Below are 23,196 nucleotides of genomic sequence, written 5' to 3'. Positions count from 1 at the left end.
ATTTTTCATCAGATTCTTTCCAAACTTACAGTGTCTTCATATCAATGAGCATTTTACCTCATTTAAAATGAGAAACATCGGGACAATACGTCCAAAATTTTTCTATTAAATTTTACAAAATAAACAATTTCCACTTGTTTAAAAGATTGCACAACTTTCGTCTGAATTTTTCCAAACTTGTTAAGTGTTTTTATATCGGTATTACTCGAACCCTATTGAAAATGATGAATATCGGAGCAATAAATCTATTATGATCTTTTACTGAATTTCAAAGTATTGTGAAATGCAGCTTCTTTATGCAATTTACAGTTTTCATTCATTTTTCTTTCAAACTTTTACAGTGTTTTCATATCAATGAGTACTCAACCCCTATGTTAAATGAGCAACGTAAGAATAAGCTCAGAATCATCTCCCCTTGAAGTTGAGAAAAATATGAAATTACGTTTACAAGAAGAAGCATATTTTTTAAAACTTACACAGTTCTGTTCCATTAATAAAAACTGCACACGTATGCCAGTAAAAAAGGAAACCAATATAAATAAAATGAACTATGAAATATTTGGGGGTTACAACACAAAATCATAGATAATGGTTATTTGGGGGTTATAACACAACATCATAAATAATGGTTATTTGGGGGTTATATCGCAATATTATAGATAATGGTTATACCAGTATCTTTTTCTATTTTGTTTAAAATAATCGGCCAAATTATTAATATTTACAGTAGAAAAAAAATCGTTCCATGTAACTTCATTGAGTGCCTTTTACACTGAAATTCCCGACGCCCTTTGATGCTTTGCATCAATACTTATCTTGTTACAATTAATAATACGTGTCGCGCTTCGCGCTCTATAGCGCCTTTATTCGTAACTAGGTGGTTGCTAGGATAGTGGAACAATGAAGTTTTGTTTTTATACAAAACCAGAAAGTTTCACCGGTTCGCGCATTTGCCCAGTCCCTGTGATCTTTTATTATTGCCCAGTCCCTGTGATCAGTTATTAATTAAAACAATTAGCTTTGCATTATTGGCAATAAATGTTGTAGTAAATGTAATAGGCACAAATGCAGTACTTCTTTACACTAATTTACACAAAAAATCACCACTATGCAAGATATTCTTAAAACAAAAATATATACATTGATCCGTAAAATAACTTCTCTCTCATAAGCGAAAAAAAACGTATTACATATTAGTCGTCGCACTTCAGTGCGACGCCAATTAGGTTTTACCTTATTGCAAACCTGGCGGAAGAGTCATTTTGAAAAATGACATACGAGGAACGCATATTCCATTTACGTCACGATCGTCTACGAAATTCTTATAAGGATCGGCATATACCGTACAACATTTGTTGCTCATTTTGCAAAAGCATGTTTTTAACCTCCTCTTACGGGCTCAAAGTGTGCTGCAACGCTTACTTAAGCTGTATTGGTCATTGTCGGCTCGGGTACTACTTATATGTACCCCGTTTACTCTCGAGCATACTTACATGTACCCCGGGTACGGTAAATATACTTAAACGTACCCGGGCGATATTAGACTGTACCCGAGTTGCATTCCCGCCCAAAATCCGATGTCGTAAAACGCGCTATCGATTGACGTAAAACGATATTGTTTATCTTAAAAAAACTTCTCTTTAAAAAAAACTGCATCAACATGCTTTTTGAGTATGAGTTCCGATAATATAGAGGCCATTTGACTGAAAATAGAAATAAATGTGAACATACTTAATTTTAAAAAGCCGACAACGACCGATTTAGCGTTAAAATTACCGGGTACGTTTTAGTATATTTACCGTACCCGGGGTACATGTAAGTATACTTAAGAGTACCCGGGGTAATGTTAAGTAGTACCCGAGCCGACAATGACCAATCGAGCCTTACCGAATATAAAAGCCATGTTCACGTTAACAGCAGCGTTGAGTTCGTTTTTGAATTCTAAACGTGTATCGTTTCAGCGACACTGTTCGACGACAGGTGGACGGAAAACGAACATATGGCAGTTTCACACGTCTTGTGGGGAAATATCTTTCACGATGCACCCGGAAATCAACGTGTATGTGATCTCTCTGTGTCATCTTGAATTCGAATATGTACACTACTTTAAGATTCTAATAAGTTGTCTGTCTTTCCGCACGTCCGCCCGCCCGTCCGTCCGTCGGTCGGTCAGTTGAAGTTAAACCGTTACTCTGTATTTTATACATTTGGGGTTATTATCCTATTTTGTTTTCGCTCTCTGGATCTAGAAGAAATAGAGGTATATTTTATGGAACATCACACGTAGATACATATGCATAATAACTACTTATTTGATTTTATAGCATGTGAATGAGATTACCATGAAGGTATCCGTTATGCAGAATAGAAGACGTTTTTTATTCCGCTCGTGGTACGAAGACCTAGATTCGAATGAAGGAGAAAACGCGCGTTGAAAACCAAATAAGGGGATACCTTAATTGTTCTGTATCTGTTGGTTAATTATTTTTTTTTAGGTTTAAGTTCACTTTTGATGGAAACTAATTGAATTGAAACGAATTATCGACGGGATATAGCCTACACCATTATTGGGCTATGTAATATAAAAACCATCCGCTTAATTACCCAAAAATGAATTGAGCTGTTATAACGAACCTTCCTGCATTAATACCTTATATATATATATGCTCCAGTTGTGATTGTACAAGGTTTATAAGGGAGTCACATTCATGGACACTGTTTCTAACAATCAGCTTTTCTTCATTACTAGAGAAAAACAATTGAGGTACGGTAATGAAAAATTAATACATTTATACCTTATTTACATGCCTTGCTTGGGTTAATTCAGCCACCTCACTCGGAGGTTTCATTAAGAAGCAGATGAGGCTGGTGCGGTAAATGTCACCGTTTCTGAATAATAGACAAATAGAAATAAAACTGCTATTTTCCAATAAATAATTCTGAACTCAGCTATCATAATGGAACTTTATACATCAATTCCTTATTTAGCGGCCTATGTGTAGATTGAACAAGGTATGGGTAACTCAAATTAGCTCTAGACGTAGAGAGCAGAATCCTAATGTTTAGACGGCCGCCATGAGAACCCCGATCTGTTAAACTATATTGTTCTTCCATTTCCCCTGTTAACTTGTTATGAGTCTCGTCGTACACAAATGTGCCTTAGAACATATCTGAATTGTGTAGCGTATTTCCGGATATGCTTCTGCATCGACATAATCTTGAGAGAAGAAATAAGTTAAGTCCGCTAATAGGACCATGAAACCTTGCGTGACATAATAGCGACATAGTTGCTCCTGATCAAAGTGCGTAATTAATTTGGGGGCTTTGTATCTCCTGTAACACATCGCTAGTTGATAGTACATCTTGATTCTTTTGTCACACCTCTATAATCATTCAAACACTTAATATAATAAAAGTTTTTTTAAACAAAATACGAAGCATTTTTAAATGCTACCTCTAGCGCATTTTGGGAAATGTCTGGCGTCTTGTGAATATCAAATATATTTAAACTAGGGATGGCAACGAATACCGATATTGGTATTCGGATATTCGGTCATCCTTCCGAACGAATATTCGGATATTCGGTCAACATCTGTTAGAAAAAAATCAACTTTGTTTACCGTACCATTACTCCATGAATTCTACTTTCGTTTTTACCGGAAGTTCCCCGGAAGTGACTAAATATTGACACAGCATTGCCGTCGCAAATTGTTAAAATTGAATGACGAAAACTGTTTTTAAACTTTTAATATTGTACATCAACAATAGAACGAGAAACATAATATTTACATGACGACAAAACAATTACATAACAAAACAGTTAGATCTATAAATAATTTAAGCTGAACTTAAACGTAGTATTTACATAGCGAACACGTGCTTTAATATTGTACATCAACAATAGAACGAGAAACATACTATTTACATGACGACAAAATAATTACATGACAAAACAGTTAGATCTATAAATAATTTAAACTGAACTTAAACGTATTATTTACATAGCGAACACATGCAAATAAAACATCGTTGCCACATTTGAAAGTCACTCGGATCGGCGTCACTGGGCACATGAACATTGTTCTTATTTAAAAACACGATTGCGTCGACCAGATCACTGGAGAGTCTATTTCTCCGCAATAGCACATGTAAGCCGTTCACTTTCGGAAACACACTTTCTTAGGAGTACTCAAAAACGATGACATTGACGACTGTTTCTTAGAGTCCCCAGCATCATTCGAAGATGCAGAAGATGGATGTTTGTTACTAATATGATTGAGAAGATTGGACGTCGTACCGCCCTGGATGTACGTAGATTAACTCCACACAAGTAACACGTTGCCGACTTCAATTCGGATGATCTCGTGAAATACTTCCAAGCAGCGGAAGGTGTAGGTGGCATTTTGATTGGACAGAGATTTACTTTATGCGTGTAGCAATGATAATATTTTCAATTAAATGAGGGCGAAATACCAAAATCATTTCTTTAAATATAATACCTGATTGAATATTGAGTAATTAATTAAAGTTTGGACCATACGATACGCAAATACTCATTAGAGGTTGAGTAAATTATTTTCTAAAAGCTTTTTTGATTGGACAACGTGATTTTAACCATACGATCTTTTTTGTTTTTCACACCAAGTCGGCACTTCCGTTACTTATTTAATCGTTGATCATGTTAAATGTAATTCGAGTTATTAGATCAAGACGGGTCGGTGTTTAAATTGCCATACGGTCTAATTTGTTTTTTTACACCAAGTCGGCTTTTCCTTTACTCATTTAATCTTTGATACTTTTAAATGTAATTCGAGTCATTGGATCAAGTGCAGGTCGGTGTTTTGATTGCCGATGCGATTTGAACCTATCATAATTTTGACACAAGTGACTGTCTTTGTTAGGCAATTAGCGGGATTTATGACCGGTATACTGTCATCACCATAGCGACGAATTATCCGGACTAAACATTATGACACGAGGAACAACTTTTTTACAATGTTTGAAGCAAATTTCACGAATACAAAGTCTTTGAAATTACTCGATGTTATTTGATTTTTTTTCTTCCGAATATTCGATTCGGAAAATAGTATCCGAATATTCGGTCCGGGACCGAATATTCGGATATTCGGATATTCGTTGACATCCCTAATTTAAACGAACATTATTAGATTGCATTATTTCTTACGCATGTTGACATGAGGTAAAGCATTATATATGCATGATTTGTATCGAACATTTTGTTTTGCAAATTTTAAATTTTCAGAATATATTAGGACTTCTCGTCGAACTGAACGAAATCGCTAAACGTGTTGAAAAAAGAAAGAAATGGAACCTGTGTTTACGGATAGACAGAGAAATCAACATGTTGTACGTCACAATAGGGCGTTCCCATGGTATTGGAATGCCAAATACACGGTCACAGCCGGACCATAAAGAGGTCATGCAGAGAACTGCCAGATGCTTATTTCATATGGTATGTATATGTTACAGAAATATTAAATATTTCAATAATTGAGGATTCATGCAATATTTTATTAAAATGCACTATACTCGTGGATTTTAGACTCTTGTGTGTTTATGAAAGGATTTATAAACAATAAAAACAGTTGAAAACCTTTCAAATAGACATCCATACGATGATGATAAGGTCCGGTTTAAAGAGGTCTGTACTTATCCAACTGTCAAAAGAATAGTAAATGATAGAAACATACACACTTAAAAAAGTTCTTTAGTTAAATAGACCTTATTTAAATCTTGTGTTTTAATTTGTGTCATTAAATCTTTAAACTTATAATTTAACCAACATGTTTAATAATATGATTGCCGTATTCAATAGTGTGTGTAATCACTTCAGGGAGACCATATGGCCTCGAAAAAAGTATGCAGTATCAGTAAGTACCGTCTTTTACTTTATGTATACTATAATAATACATGTTTGTTCTTTTATTGCTCGACAGTTACGTTACACATTTGTTCCGAATTATAAGTTTCAATAAACCCAGTAATAACACAATTGTTTTTTTATGCGAGGATTATTATTTAAAGAACAATTTAATTCACTTCTTTGCTGTTTAGTCCTACAAGAATTCTGCGACTACAATGATTATGAAGCATTTGAGTTGTGGAGCAAGGCACTGTGTATGTCCGGAGACTACGATCTGGCACTCAAGAAGTGCGAGCTTGCTTTGAAATATTGCAAGGTACATTTTAGGAATAATTTTTTTGGACTAATCCATATGAATTTGCAAATGTGTCTGAGTTTTTATTTGAATGGTCATAGTATATATAAGAATGTGTAAATGGAACACAAATCTAGGTGACTAATCAATTAATCAAGTTACACATGTGTTCGGTTCAGAAATGAACAACACACTTTTATTAGTTTTATTACAAAAAGAGATTTAGGGTTATCCATGTTAAAAGTTTAGAGTAAATTTATCATAGTTGTCGATTATATTGACATTAATTTGACAAAAGTGGAAACATCATGCAACAATGACATAAATTATGTACCAGTTCAATGGAAACTCACACTTTTACTTAGTATAACAGAACAATATAATCGCGAACGCCTGAAACGAGCATTTTATCTTTAGGCGAGCTAAATATCAAAAACAATATTTCCTTAACTTAAGTTATTCATACACGTTGATGTTAAATTTATATGCAAATTGGCCAGCTCAATGAATGCAACAATTTGTGACAGATGTAAAAGAGGCAGCACAGAGAATGAGATGCTCTGACTTATAATAATCTTAGCAATTTTATGTAATAAGTAATTTCTTATTATATATAACCATATGCTATGACTCGCATGCACAGTTGAGCAAATTCTTCGTGCAACCTAACAAGCCAACTCAATTCGCTTATGAAACCCCGGAACAGATGCGTTTGGCTTAATGATCATGAATGATTACTGTCAGAGAACATGTATTGTCGAATACACACTGTCTTTGGATCTGGACAGCTGATCCCGAAGTAACGATAGTTCTTAATGCATGGAGTGGTCTTCATAACTAGCTTCAATAACTCGCCTAGTCAATATAAATGACCGAGTTGTTAATGTCATGAATATGAATCTGCCCATATATGCTCATTTGGATTAAAATGATGGACAAAATAAACAATCACACTACAATGTTGATATCTATTCATTCATTAATAATGTAGATTATAGAGTTCCATAAGTCCGTTTTTATCGTTCCAAAGCCTCTTTTTCTCAAATAAAAACTATACGGTTACTTCAAGAGATGACGAAGCGCCTTATTTGAGACTTATGCTAGTACAATTACTGTTAGCATTTCATTATTTTAACAAAACAACGGCACAACAATTATTTTTTAAGAGGTTTTAAGAAAGACACTAGATGGAAAAAAGCTTGCTTTTTCTTGTTTAATTTTTTTATTAGACATGTAACGCTTAATTACATGAAGCTTGTACATGTTGCAAAACTGTAGCGTTTAATGATGTTGTTACTGGTATTAATTACTTCAATAATAAGGGAAAATCATTTAACTTAAATCAAAGATAAATGAACAGTTTTTTGTAAACCTTAGTTTTAGTATACCTCCTACATTTAAATTAATGCTATATGTGGTAATCGATTTGTGAATAATAATTAGATATAATATGGAAAATATTTTAAGTGTAATGTTACGATTGTGATTGTTGAACTCAGCCTAAAATATATTAATATAAACAGCCTGTGTCGTTCGCCTTCTTTTGAACTTTTGTGTAAAATGTTGTATATTCTGATTGCCTTTATGTTGTTAAGGCAAGTGGTCATTTTCCTTACATAAGAGACTAGCGGGTACGAATTTATCTTCTAATGAAGTTTCTCGAGTTACAATACTTCTATATTGTTTCCCTGTTTTGCGTGGATTTGTGTTACTTTGATGGCAGTAACAGGTTTAGCGAATGTTCAGCAGGTGATCTTATGTTAAAAACATTGACGACGAAAATAAAAAAAATCTTTTTTAAGGAGTATGACGATCGCAAACGTCTCGAAGCGCTACGCGAGGAGATTGTTATGAAGATCCCAACACATGAGAACATCGAACCCGACGAATTATGGCTCGCAGGGACCAATGTGGTGAACGACAATGTGAGTCAAATGTGATGACATATGTTTAGCAGTTCTAAACTTTAAATACTATTGTCCACATAGACATAAGGATTATTTTGCCACTCATTCTGCAGCACAAGTAACGCGTTATAAAAAGAACCTTTACTGAATAGTCACAACTAAATGGGTATTGTATTCACAGTACATCATTTGTTAGGATATGCTCTCAGCCGATGCCTTTAACGTGTAGATATGGACGTGACTTCAATAGTTTCATATTGCACAGGTTACAGATACTCGCCTTGCCACCGCACCGGAGTCTGACAAATCTCGACGTAAAAAGAAGCGCAGAAGACGTAAGGTTTATTTCAATTTTAAGTTCAAAGTATTCAATTCATTTGATTGTGTAAAAAAATGAAGTTTACAATTTATTCGTATTTTAAAACACACTATCTGCGTTTGAAAGAGTATATATATATTAATTGATATTAAGTCAAACGTAAAATATACATGAAGTAATATTTATCACAAATGCATGTACCTACTTTTCTTCTATTAAAGCCAAAGCACGGAGCCCTCTCTTAGCAACCCCTGATAAAGTTCAAGAACAACAAATAAAATCCCAAAGACAGCAGCAGCAAAAGTCAACAGAGAGCTCGAATGGAAGTGCCGAACGAAAAATTTATAACCGAACATTACCAGTTGAAGGTTGCTCTAGTAACAACTCCCAAAGTAATGGAATAGACAATGTGAACAGCACGTTGAGCCAGCTGAAAATTGACGAGACCTCTGATCGCACTAGAAATGCAAGCCAGGCGAGTAACACAAGTTCTGTTCTGTATGATTACCTGAGCATCTTTGATTCAGATTCAGATGACGACACTGACGATGAAACTGAATCATTAAATTCCAACTCGAATACATCTGGTCTTAATATTGAAGATGCTATTGAGGACGATGAACCGTTGATAGATGACAATGCCTCGTTTTATGAACAAAGTTGTCGGTTCTACCAGGAGGCTGACGTACATGAGAATGTGGAAAATTTAATGAAAGAGGATATATTGTTGAAACGAGGCGTTCAATTAAATATGGCGTATCTGAGTCAGTTCGAAGACAGACATCCAGATGTAACGAAACGTTTAACTTTCTATGTAAAACCTTTATCGGAGGCTGAAATGAAAGAAAAGATTCTGATGAACCCACAAAAGTATATTCCCTGTGCCATTCAAATTGAAGGCGCGCACGAAGCGTTTTGCACTCCTGTTGGCGGAAATCATCCTTTTTCAGTGATCGAAATATCTGGACGATCGAAGATCGGACAAGTTTTCAATGAAGATAAAGTTCTCGTAGAACTACTGGACGACAATGAAAAGCACGAGAAACGATTTGGTAGAGTCCTCGGTGTATTGGAACGCCAGCGTCATAAGGACGTTAAGAACCCTGTCTTTGTTTGCACAATGGACGAAGTAGACAGTCATCTGGTACGCCCGATGTGTAAAACTGTACCCAAAATACACATTATCAACAAAAAGATTGTTGAAAAGTTTGGACACAAAGTCAAACGCTTCAAGTGTGAAGTTTATGCATACGATGAGAGGGCGGGAATACTTTGTGAGCCAAAGATATATGACATAAATCCTGCTGGACAGAAAACGTACGTGTTTCTTGTCGCCTATATAAGCTGGAGTCCGCTTCATGTTTATCCTATTGGGGCCATCATCAAGATTTTGAATTGGGGCAACAGCATTCCGAAAGGATTGACGATACTCAACCTCCAGCATGAAGTTCCATCCATGTACAAACGTGAAACAGTGAACAGGACCGAGAGCATTGTTCGCCAAGGTAGAGATGAACCAAAGGAAAACATGTTTCAAGGAAGAACCGATCTGACACATCTGGAGGTGTTTACAATAGATCCGACAGACGCGAAAGACTTGGATGATGCTCTAAGTATCGAGTCAGATGGGGACGGGTATAGAGTTGGTATTCATATTGCAGACGTCTCATCGTTTGTTGAAAAGGACGATCCTATCGACACTGAAGCGCATGACCGGTCCACTACATTTTATCCCGGAATTCGAAGACCAAGGAACATGATACCTGAACCACTAAGCTCAAATATCTGCAGTCTGTTGCCTCATCGACGGCGATTGACAATGTCAGTGTTCTTACTCCTTGATAACAAAGGGCAACACAGACAGATGGAAGGTGACAATTTTCTAATTGAAGAATCCTTCATCAGGTCGCGGAAACAGCTGTCATATGGCGAGGCTCAAAAAATAATTCAATCAAACGAAAGCTGCAATGATAACCAACTTTCAAAGGACATTCGAATAATGTTTCGATTGGCAAAACACATCAGAATGAGAAGACTTGGTAATGCGATGTTTTCAATGAATCAAGATTGGGAGGAAAGTACGGACGACGAGTCGATGTCGGAAACTAAGGAAGCACATTACCTTATTGAAGAATTCATGATAATGGCCAACAAAAAAATAGCGCAGGTATTGAAAAGGCGATTTCAGGGTTGTCTACCGATTCGTCGCCAGTCACCGCCTTGTTTGGAAGGTCTTCAAGAATTCATCAATAAGAATGGACCATACATTGACATTATGTCTATGTTTCAAGGGAAAAATCTGAATGGCTTGGAGAGAGGCGTCAATAATTATCTAGACAGCGTGGATGCAAATACAGAAACTAAACACGTCGCGGTTACAGAAGGGCTATGGAAGCGAATGCAGTCATCACCTAAATTTGCAGCGAAAAGTCTTCAGACAGATCTGTTGTTTGCGTATCAACATGTCATCTATCAGCAATGGATCTCTATCCAAGAACGTGCTGGGTATGTGTGCGCCGCAAGCGTGTCGGAAGAAGATGGGAAACATTACTCCTTGGGGTTGTTTCCCTACACGCACTTTACCTCTCCCATCAGGAGGTACAATGATCTCGTCATTCACAGATTGTTACGGGCTTATATACGGCGTCAGCAAGCTCCGTACAGCAGGGAAGAAATAGAAAATATCTGTGTGAAAGTGAATGCAATGTCAAGGAGGTCTAAGCAGTACCAACGAGATTGTAAAGCGCTTCAGGAAGCTGTCGATTTGCACAACAACCCACAGATGATAGGATGTTTCGTTGATGATGTCTCAGACCGCGGATTGTCGTTATGTTCTCCCTCACTAAAACACGCAAAGAAAACGAATCGAGAGTTGAGTTTTAATCTTCTCGACATGGGTTTTAAACCAGAGGTGTTGACGGACCCAATCACAAACTGGAACAGTGTTAAAGCGACTTGGAGAAAACGTCTCTATGATGTCAAAGGTGAGGCCCCTATGTACCCGCCAGATCGCGGCAACGTCCTTCCGTTAAATCATCTGAGACATGTAACGTTCATTCAATTGCCCATCTGGGCAAAAATGGTGCAAGCGGCAGCTAATGGTCGACTTGATGACCTTTCGAGACACATGAAGATCGCTGCCTCAAAGGAAAAGATCAACGACAAAGGTTATGACGATGTCAGCACTGAATGTCGCGATATCGCACTCCTGCAACCGAGCACGAAATTCTCCTTGAAATTCTTGAGAGGACAGACGTTGAACGTTCAGATGACAGCAGGGCCACAGAGGGGCTTGTTAGCTGTAAAACCAATGCTGTTTCACATGACACACAGTGTCAATCTCTGCCTGTTGCACACGGATGACCCTGTTTTGCATCTCTACCAGTATGTAACGAATTCAACATGCGATCAATACCGGAACGTAAAACAATACTTGCAACGCTGGTTACCGTTGATTTTGATGGAGGCGGCCACTGGCATAGTTCAGAACGAAGAATCATGCTGCATCAAAAATATTCCTATCAAATTTACATCAGAGCGACAAGGAAAATTTTCCTTGTGTCTTGCTCATTGCGAGACCAGAAATATAGAATTGTCGGGCACAGAAACCGACGACGAAGAAGATGGTGAAACCGACCGCGACTCTTGTTCGTATGACTGGCTCTGCTTGAAGGCAGCTATTCCAAATGCCAAGCATGAAGCCAATGATTGCCAATCCGTATTCGGAAACCTGCAGAACTTTTGGGTAGGACATGCGCAGGTGACCGGTGTCAAGAAGCTGAAAGATGCAAACCAGACAGGCAAATTAAAGGTTTCATTTGAACTTCATGACAAAACCCGAACAGTTCCCCTTGAACTGACACAAGATGCGAAAAACGCGAAATATCAGGTTGAGATATTGCGAAAGTCGGAAGTCGATAGGTAAAATGCATTTCGTATTTAAGGAAACAAACTAATCACTCTTATACCAACACAAAGGTGTTTTTTAATTTACAATTCCTAAAGTACTACTTTCTAATGGTTATGCATACATTTAATTTAAACAGTCTAATAAATAATTAAAAAAAGTAGTTGAAAACTCATCTTATCTACAGAATATTAAATAATACATTTAAAAAGTTTTGTCTAATATGCTTACAATGAAGTTCGTGTTGCAGGAGAACGGAAAGTTTTATTAAGCAGCTAGCTGCGTGTGGCAATATTTTGGCGGTAAATATTGCCCTCAACACCAAAATACCAGATCTTGGTAAGGGTTTAATTCGTATGTTTTTGTGTGATTAGCTGTGATGTTGATCACTCGCCCTAAATGAAGGACTTGTGCTACCATTTACTTGGCACAATGATGCTTGATGTTTTTCGATGTATTTTATTACTATATTTTCTCGTAAGATATTTTAACTCTGTATTCATCTGTATTGACATGTGGTTTCTCTTCCAGACCGAGATCATATGCACATTGTGAGCACGTTGTCAAAGCGTGACTTGTCGTTCGAAGGAATGGAGGGAAGTGATGAAAGGCCGCTTCCGCCAAACAATAAAATGCAACAGGAAGCCATTGACAAAGCACTTAAATCAAGATTCACTCTTATTCAGGGCCCACCTGGTAAATAGTCGATGGATTATTGTTTAACATGCATGAAATAAATAACACTAAAAGTAGTCAGACATGAATGGAAGAAATGCAATCGTATAAAGTTTATTTTGCTATCTGACTAAATAGTTAGTTGAATTATATGAGCGTATAATAATTCCAGGAACTGGAAAAACGTACACGGGGATCAAACTAATGTACCTGTTTGACAAGATAAACCGTATTCTACACAGAGAAGGAAAGCCCAGCAAACAGGTGCTTTTCTGTGGACCGTCAAACAAGTCGGTTGATCTTGTTGCCAGTAAGTATTGACAGGTCAATTGTTTCGTCTTTACATAACTGCAGGTGAAGTGTACGTTTCTAGGTCGGTACTGATACAATAGTAATCCGTTACAAGTATAACGGAAAATTGTTTTCTTTTATATCATATTGCAGGATGGATGTTGAATCGAATGGGCAATTACAAACCAAACTTTATAAGAGTCTACGGTCGATCCATTGAAGCGATGGACTTTCCCATTCCCGGTCGCACATTCGTATCAAAAAAGAGTACGCGGACTTTGAAGCCAGATGCGATTCTTAAATCCGTGACATTACATCACTTGATTCGTGAAAAGGGTAAGAAATACGCCGAGGAAATCAAAGCGATGGACCAATTCTTCAAGAAAAACAACTATGCCCCAATGCCCAAAGAGGTTAGCAGATACGTGCATCTTATCCGTGAGGCATCCATAGACGAGATACGTAAGCACGATGTTATTCTGTGCACCACTGCAGTAGGCTCAAACCCCAAGGTGTTGGAGGCAACGTCCGTTCACCAGGTATGTTAATTGGTTCTTTGTTTTCGTTTTAATTTCGCAGTAGATTTATTTTGTGTGTTGATTCTATTAACTTGTTGATATTATAGACCTGACGATTTCTGAAATTTATTCACGGTCACGTATGAAAAAGAGCTTTATGATTACGTTTACTTGAGAGTATTAACATATATTTTTACTTAACTGCATACTTTTAGGTGATTGTCGATGAAGCTGGAATGTGTCCTGAGCCACAATGTTTGGTTCCGATTATTGCTACAAAAGCTGAACAGGTCGTTTTAATTGGGGACCACAAACAGCTGCGCCCAATCATCATGTGTAGAGAGGCAGGACAGCTGGGCATGGAGACGTCGCTGTTTGAGAGATACGCAAATTCAAGCAGTGCATGCAATGTTCAGTTTGTTATGCTAAACGAACAGTACCGCATGGTAAGTGAGATGTCGTCAGTTACTATGATTGTTAGCGATTATATCCTGTCGAGTATATATACAAAACTTTTTGAAAAGAAGCATCAATCTGAACTTGTTTATTTCGTACCATTGTTGCTGTGAATAGTCTGTTCTTGCCCGTGTTTTGTTGCGTGATCTACCTTAATCGTTGAGTGGTTATTTTGAACTTCAGCATCCAGCTATCTGCGAATTTCCGTCTCGCCAGTTTTATGACAAGAAATTAATTACTCGTTATGGCGCCTGGTTATCAAGACCTCAGGAAAGGCCTCTTCAGATTTGGCCACGAAATCCAAACGGTGTGTGTCCGCACGCTAGATTATCCCGAATGCCATGTCCGCGTGGCGATTGCCCCGAACGTATTTACCCACACGTCCTTTTGCACGTTGAGGGAGAGGAGAAAGTGCTTACAGTGTCCACGGAAGACGGCAATGAACAGTCGAAGAGTAACGAAGCGGAAATCAATGAAGTGGTGAGTGTTGACTTCGAGATTCATTTAGCTATTACCACTTTTTGTCATGTTCAACGGTGTATCTGACTAAATAAGAAAACGTTTAATTAAAAATGCGTCAACTAAAAATACTTTTAACCAATATCCGATGAAGATGCATGTGCATTGTGGTGTAGACAACAATAACGTTACATCCCGTTACCTCGCAATGTGTATGTATCACCTTGTTTAGGTAATCATAGTTATTATGGTTTTACACAGATAAGAATCTTCCGGTATCTTGGTGATCAAACCGACTACGCGCAGGTGTGCATCCTTTCTCAATATAACGCACAGTGTGCCGAGATCAGACGCAGACTGAAGGACGAACGACTGGTAGACACAAATGTCAGCACTGTTGTTTCGAGTCAAGGTGAGCGACCAAAAATGTTTTGGTATAAAATGCGCATTTTACTACAGGAAGACTTCTTATTGACCGTTCCATGCATGGCTGATTAGCATGTCATGAAAATACATTCCGCTAATGCAGTTGACGATGATTCTGAATTAGTTCAATGCTTCTTCCAAATAATTTTAGATTTGTTTTTAATGTACAGGTGGCGAGTGGGATTATGTGATCTTCAGCACTGTGCGATCCTTACCCGAGTACAAAATAGAAAATAACCCGACCTTGGGCTGGTGCAAGCACAATCTAGGCTTCATCACAGACCGTAACCAGGTCAACGTTGCTATAACAAGAGCTCGGAAAGGCTTGGTCATTATTGGTAGATTGCTTTTCTAAATAACAACACCATTGATTAACACAATCATTCTTTTAATCTGAAAGTATGACTTGTAAATATGTGGAAATAGTAAAACGTTATCAATTTCAATCACTCAATACTATAATAGTTGTTGGTTCAATTCATGCAAAGTATATATTTCAGTATATGCACATGTATTCTTTGAAATAGATTTGATTGCCAGATCTTTATAGCGGTTTTCTCTCACTTGAAGGCAATAGGAATCTCCTGCAATGTGACCCTGTCTGGCGCAAAATGATTGAATATTACGACGACGGAGGATGCGTTATGCCAGCTCATCAGTTTCCTCAACAGGGAGTTGAAAAGTCTAGACAGGAACTTCTGAAAGAACGCAGGGCTCTCAATAGGCACAGATATGGCGACACGTTTGAATCGGGCGTGGGAAAAACGACATTTTGGGAAGGTTCTTTTGACGTGCCTGATGATGACGACAACGATGACGATTTCACTGGAGGCACACCGACTGGAAACGCATGGCAGGATCATGTGTCGTTCGGTCCAAGGGCTGGTTCCGCTAGAGTGCGCTTAAACCAGAAAGAGGCTCGGTCAACACAGGTGAGACGAGGTGGCAACCGTACTCAGAGGAAATAATAATGGCCGAAAAAGCTGATCATTGGGCACGAAGGCATGCGATTATCACGGTGAATATTATAGTTTACTTCCAGAACTGGAAAATTCATTATAAATAAATGTTAACCTGTTTTATCTTTTCTCTTTGTTGATGTTGTAATGAGAAATTATTTGTAACCACGCATCATATTCCAAATAAGGTGCTATTTGTCGTGAATATGCTCAGTTGTAAACTATCTTTTTTCGTGTATAGATCATAGTAGTGAGTTGGTTATCTTTTACTTGGTTTACTTGTCAAATATAGTACTTCATTTAATGCTGAAATTTAAAATTCCGTTTGTAAATTATGATTTGCTTCCCGACAAAGTCATATTGAATTTATAACTGCTATTATATTGTATACATGTATTGTGTAAGGTTTGGCAGAATTATGTGCATTTGTCTTTTTTTTCTTCATAGAATGTATAGTCTATCAGTTGTGTTTGTTTTATCCCACTTTATGTACTAGGTAAATCTCTATAATATTTTCCCAGAGTAATTGTCTCAATATGTATATGATTGTTCAGACGGGTTTTTGAATGCGACCAATTTTGGCTAAGTAAAGGCCGTTTGTCTTTGTGTCCACTGTAGAATATATACTTGATGTGTCTGTGTCTAAGTCTGAACATCTATTGAGGAGGTAACAGTGTCTGTAACACATTCAGAGTTTTTGATTATGATTAACATTCGTCATTTTATTTTTCAACAATTATATATATTGATTTTGTTTTAGAGTCAATTAAGTTTTTCCCTATGCTTTGATGTAAAGCATTTGAGCACCGTGTATTCACATGATCAGAGAATTAACAATGTTTATCTTATCATGGCATAGTGTTTTGTTTCAATAGTTCTATATTTTACAGATCCGTGTATCTTGTGTACAAAGTATATTTAATTGTTTCCAATATTATAATGTTATGCCCGGTCATTGCCAATCTGAAATCAATCATGCTTACTAAAACATATATGTAATAGATCATACGTTGACGTCTTGTGTTGTTTTTTCGTACTCTGTAATCAAGGATTGCTTGTGTTGTTTGTTTTTTTTTTACTTTGTTTTCAACTGTATTTCTAATTTATCCATGACATATACTGTATACAGTTACATTTTTCTGTTTTTATTTTGCGTAACAATTTAGTTTTTCATTTTGATGCCGGTGTTAATTTTGTATCATTGATTCCGTTGTTCAGTTTGTTATTCCTGACTGGTATTTTGTATCATTCGCCACGACGAAAATGTGGTGAAACTTGTGTTAAAACGGTTTCATTTTTGGTTCACAAATGCTTGTTTAACATGTGCGTTAAATTTAACGTATGCATTAGTTTAAAATCCTTGAATGGCAGTTATTATCGCCATGGCTTTACATTTTCCATGTCAGTTTTAGATTGTTGATCTATATGTATGTTTTACATCGTATAGTGCAAGAGTGGGAGTTTCGTAATGTTTTCGAAGTGTCTTTGCCAGTTAAAAATCAATGCGCCTATTTTTGTTCATAGTAAATCAATGAGTTATTAAGACTTGTTTTAAGCTGACCAACTATCCGTTCAATACATGTTAAGAATAATTACATGTAACTTTGTGACGAGAAAATCGTGTAGATATTTACATTTTTTAGTTAATATAATTGCAAATACTACCTGTGCCATATTTTTTAGAAATGCGCTTTGTTTGTCTTTCGATTTATTAGTTCACAAGAGGTGTTTGTTTTTTCATTATCCGTTTCATAACAACTTATGCTAAGGCTTAAATTATACAAAATCAAGCATCGCCGTTGTGTTAAATGATTCATACGTATATTGTATGTTATTGTGTAGATAAAATTAAAGATTTTGAAAAGTGATCTACTAATTATACAAAGATTTATTTTTTCTACATATTACATAAAAGTGTTTTATTAATATAAGTTATGAAGTGCATTTTTTCAGTATTGTTTTACCATTATGGGATTAGAACAAAGACCTGTGGTTTGGAGTCATTTAATAGCACGAGAGTTTTCGTTCCATTTCTTTTCATGTCTTTCAATCTTTGTGATACTTTTTTTATACTTTTTTCCTCCACTTATTTTCATTTTTTGTTTTTTGTTGGTTTTAGATCTTTTGTATTCAAGCTAGTTGTGCTTTTCGAATGATTTTATGTAATAAAATCACTAAATTACATTTGTTGTGTCTGTTTATTTATTAACTCTTACTTTCTAGCTCTTGCTCTAAAGGGACCTTTTCACGGATTTTGGCATGTATAGAAGTTTGTCATTACATGTTTTATATTGATAAATGTAAACATTTTATCTAAAAAGCTCAAGTAAAAAAACAAGAATATTTTTTTTTAAGATAAAAAAGTAACCCTCAACTGACAACTGACCCCTGGATTAAAAGTCTATCGCTTAGACCCTCCTCCATCCGTGCTCATAAATGAGTGGTGTATTTTATACTTTATATAAGCAATCCTCGTAGTATCACAAAATATAACGACAACAGAAGAACTCCCCAAATTATTCAATCGTTTCGCGTTGCAACGCTTTATAATTTTAAGGTTTTTATATCGTCAAAAGATGCATATAATTGATATTTTAGAGCATGGTAAATTTACAGTATTACTGTTTCCTCACAAATATCATAACTACAACGAACATTTGCGAATCTGAAACAATACTTTTTAATTTTGTCAATTTACCAAAACATGAAAAGGCCCCTTAACCTGCAATTAAGCATAATTATACCATAAATGTACATTCTTAATTTCAAAATTCGTCTTCTTTTATTATATGAGTAAATAATTATGTCATATGATAAACAACGGGCACATTCTGTAAACTTTAATATCAGGAGGCCTATCTTCAAATTTGTTACCCGATCCACTTTAGCTAGAATGTTAAGTCTATGCACTCGACTCACAGTATTATTTAGGATCAGTATTTTGTCATGTGTGTGCGCACTAATGGCAGCATTTAAGTGATTCATAACGCACATCCAATCGCCTAGCTGTTAGAACCAATTTTGGCGACATATCATAGTAATAAGAAATAGTCGAATAAAAATAATCTCTACACAAGTGTTTACAAAAGCTGTTTCATAAAAACTAGCGATAAATGAAATTTTTGTTAAGATAGGACCAGACAACTTACTGCCGCATAAGTATACCGTTCGCTGTTTAATAACAATAGATCTACTGGTATGTAGTAAAATAAGTAACGAAAAGACGGCTATCACCATTTCGTCCATTATAAACATATAGGAATCGTCGTAAAATATGAATTGTGCCAGACAGATGGTCATGGGGATCCGGTCGGTTTTCAGCGTGGCGATGTGTGTACGATAGACAGTGTGCGGTATGGTGATCTACTCTCAAGCGTAATGAACGGTGTATAATATACTGATTTTAATGTGGTGACTTACTTTGAAGCGTATTTAAAATGTAAGATATAAAGTCCCTTAGCATGTATGCTGACTGATAGACTTAGTAAAACAAAACGTTCTGGCGACAAATTGACAGATACATGATATCATCATAAAAAGAACGAAAAGTACTGAATCGCTGATAAAAAGAATATTATTTATTATATATAAAATCATAATCATCATAATCTCAACACAAATAACATAATCACAAACAACCGATAAACCTGCGACACGCCTCATTTATTGCAAATATAAGGCTCTTTATTTGTTGTGCTGAATACTTACCCTGCGTCACAGACGCGGCCGCTGAATACTTACCCTGCGTCACAGACGCGGGCCGCTGAATACTTACCCTGCGTCACAGACGCGGCCGTTTTGCTGAATGCTTACCCTGCGTCACAGACGTTGTGCTGAATGCTTACCCTGCGTCACAGACGCGGCCGTTGAAAGTGCAGCTGAGTAGCATATGGCTGATGTTGTGTCCGAGTCGAGCCCTGTCAATCCTGAAAATAAATCGCCATGCCCCTTATAACATAACTTTTACAGAGGACCGCAAAATCCCGGTGATAAATTGTCCCCATTTTTCGTTTGCCAATAGAATCGTTTTATTTTAGATGAAAATTGGTTTCGCTTGCCTATGATTAGTTATATATTATTATAATAATAATATGTTACATCGATTTTAATGTACCAATATAAATAAATTGCTGATTCATTAGAAAATTATGTGATACATACCGATCTAAATGTTTGTTCTAAGTGCAAGTTCGACGGAAATAAAGTACATTTCAAATATCGGAGATACTTGGCGATTGTTTTCTTATAGAGCGTTTTAAGGACGATAGCGTTATAAGAACACTGTCATTTTCGTCCAGCAGACCTTGGCACATCCAAAAATACCCAACGGCTTATATTCATATAGTGTGTGCTTAAGGCGGGTTATATCTTGGCATATCTTCATTTTCATCCATCCGAAATATTTACCGATCGATATCCATACAGGGTGTTAACAAGTCTAGCTATATCTGATAACGACGTCATTTAAACGCTTCCGAAGTATTTACCTATTGATATTCATATAGGATGTTCTCAATGCGATTTTTAACTAACTTATTTTCGCACAACCGGGATTTAGATTCGTGTAGATCGTTCTTAAGACCAGATGAATCACAAAGAACTATACAGTTTATGCATTCGAGATACTTACTGGTTTATATTCATGATATTCATGTAGATCGTTCTAAAGGCTTTTAGTATCGTAGAGGACTATAAAGTGTATTCACTCGGGATGATTACTGGTTTATATTTATGATATTCATGTAAGTCGTAAAGGCTAATAGTATCGTAGAGAACTACAGGTAAACAGTTTACGCATTCGAGTAACTAACCTATTTATATTCATGTAGAGCGTACTAAAGGCGAGTTCTATCTCTTCCTGTGAGTCCTTCTTGCCATCGTACTCTTTGTGCAGCGGAGGGGGCGAAGGCGGTTTGTTTGGGTCGTACTTTGAGGGGTCAATATCACCGTACGTGTCCACATACCGCTTACGACGCTGAAAGAGACCGCAACGAGTCGATTATCAGGTCTGGTATTCAACTTCAATTACGAACATCGATACGCATAGAAGTTAAAAAATGAAATAATCTACGTTTACATTTACATACAAGTTTTAGTGACAAGTCTTGACAAATTGTGTCGACAAACACATGTACATTACGTTATTAGGAACATTCAAAACTGTGTTAACCTTGTTAGAAATTGGTTTGCCTGTGTTAAAAGATGAAGGACCTTGCGTCTGGTCTGCGTCACCAGATGATTCATCACTAGGTGATTCATTTTCTTCATCATCACTAGGTGATTCATTTTTATTAGGATCATAATATGGATTGAACTGATTCGGTGCGACGTTCTCTGGTTTCATTGTGTACACTAACTGTTTCAGCGTATAGGCACCAGCATACAAGCTTCCCTTTATGTAACACATTGACGTTGCAAACAGTTATCTGTGGAAAGCGGAGATCCGAGAATCCAAGCTCCACCTTGGTAACAGTAGGCCAAGAGAAGAACTGGTTTAGGAGATACCATAGGTGCAGGCTCATCGCCCCCAAGGCACACAGGAGCAGGAAACACCAGATCAGCTTCGCCCACCAGAGCTTGGCGTTGTTGATGTAGGGGACTCCCACCATATACGTCTTCTCGGCGAAGCGGCTAAGGATGCGCAAGATGCTCTTCTTTTTACCAATTGAGTCCATGAAGCTGCCGCTGTCAATGTTTTGTCCACCGTCAGACAACGTCTCTCCTTCCTGTAAGTTAACGAGCATACTGCACGAACATTCAGATTCTAGCATTCCGTCTAAGAATCTGTTGAGAACACACTTGAATATTTGTAAACGTAAACATTGAAATCCCCTCATGATTTGAAGAAGATATCCAAACTATATAATATGCACGATGAATGGTTAGTGCAACATTGAACTATGGTCTTTTGAGATCGACATACGACAATTAGGCGATGCACGATACGACACTCGACAATGACCATTGACACTCGAAAAATACAAGCTACATACGACATTTGAAGATTTAAATGGCCGAGCAAGGTTATGGAAGGAAAGGCAGTGTCTTCAAGAAACATTACTACTCAAAATCAACGAAAATTTCGTACAATATTTCGTAAAATAAAGCTAAACAATTAAAACGCATTGTTTCTTATGGCAATAGCCGACATTTCAACGCCAGATGTGATCTGGTAAAATAGATCTTTGTAGATACAACATGCTCGTTTTTATTATTGTTTTGCATATTTAATTCCATTTTAATTTCCCGCAACGATATCTATGCATACGACACCTAACATGGTACCATTTTAGTGCTCGTGTATCGTATGGATAGATATATTAGCGGGAAATTAACATGTAATTAATTGTGTCATAAATAAATAAAAACGAGCATTTTGTATCTACAAATATCTATGTAATCATACAACATCTAGCGTTGAAATTGTGGCTATCGCTAAAAAGAACACTGATTGTTTAGGTGTAAACTTTATTTGACGAAATACTCTACGAAAGTTTCGTTGATTGTGAGCGTTATAGAGGCTTTAAATTAACTGTTGGTATTTGTCCAGTGTCGTTCCACTGGGGGCTGACGAGGTCAAAGCGTAGTCCGTTTCTCTACGACGTCGGGTATATGTTTTACTACGAAACATTGTATCAATCGAAGTACAGATTGGTGGAAATATTGGGTTTTAAATAGGTAAGATTATGCTTTTCTAATAACAAAACTGAATTAAAGCACAATGCCATTTCATAGATCTGTTACTTCAAATTATGTTCAAACAGGTGTCTGGTTTATGCGGTTAAACATGAAATATAGCGCTGATATATCAAACCTTTCAATTTAACAAATGCAATTAAGGTTTACAAATGTGTTTAATTGACAAAATTTTACAATTTCCATATTGATCTATGAACTGTTAAGCCACTGGTGTGTTTAGAATGTGTAGGGGGACCCAGTTATCAGAAATAAAGGCTGAATAGTATTATTAGGCATGATCATGTGTCTGACAGTATACGTATATGCCTCGCTACGACAACGCTTTAGCGTGTATGTGTTTCTCCCAGAAGACGTATTGGTTATCTATCAAAGAATGAATATCTGGAACAGTATACCAATTG

General features: G+C 36.7%; 2 protein-coding genes and 1 long non-coding RNA gene across 3 annotated transcripts in view; 2 read left to right on the top strand and 1 right to left on the bottom strand.

Annotated features, from left to right (window-relative positions):
* The window catches only part of LOC127860774 (amiloride-sensitive sodium channel subunit beta-like), a 168,072-nt gene that overhangs the window by 103,913 nt on the left and 40,963 nt on the right, over positions 1–23,196 (bottom strand). The window lies entirely within an intron of this gene.
* On the top strand, positions 8,057–8,944 carry LOC127860507 (uncharacterized). The gene is made up of 3 exons (XR_008039825.1): positions 8,057–8,104; positions 8,352–8,421; positions 8,627–8,944. It is a non-coding gene; the product is annotated as an uncharacterized LOC127860507 (long non-coding RNA).
* Positions 10,916–18,278, top strand: LOC127860498 (helicase with zinc finger domain 2-like). Its single transcript, XM_052398605.1, has 10 exons — positions 10,916–12,326; positions 12,563–12,651; positions 12,844–13,008; positions 13,160–13,297; positions 13,432–13,817; positions 14,012–14,242; positions 14,436–14,732; positions 14,973–15,123; positions 15,308–15,475; positions 15,708–18,278. The coding sequence occupies exons 1-10, from the start codon at positions 11,110–11,112 to the stop codon at positions 16,103–16,105; spliced, it is 3,240 nt and encodes a 1,079-aa protein (XP_052254565.1). The 5' UTR covers positions 10,916–11,109; the 3' UTR covers positions 16,106–18,278.

This window comes from Dreissena polymorpha, chromosome 15, assembly GCF_020536995.1.
Source record: "Dreissena polymorpha isolate Duluth1 chromosome 15, UMN_Dpol_1.0, whole genome shotgun sequence".
NCBI classification, from domain to species: domain Eukaryota; kingdom Metazoa; phylum Mollusca; class Bivalvia; order Myida; family Dreissenidae; genus Dreissena; species Dreissena polymorpha.
This window is presented reverse-complemented; position numbering and strand designations above follow the sequence as displayed.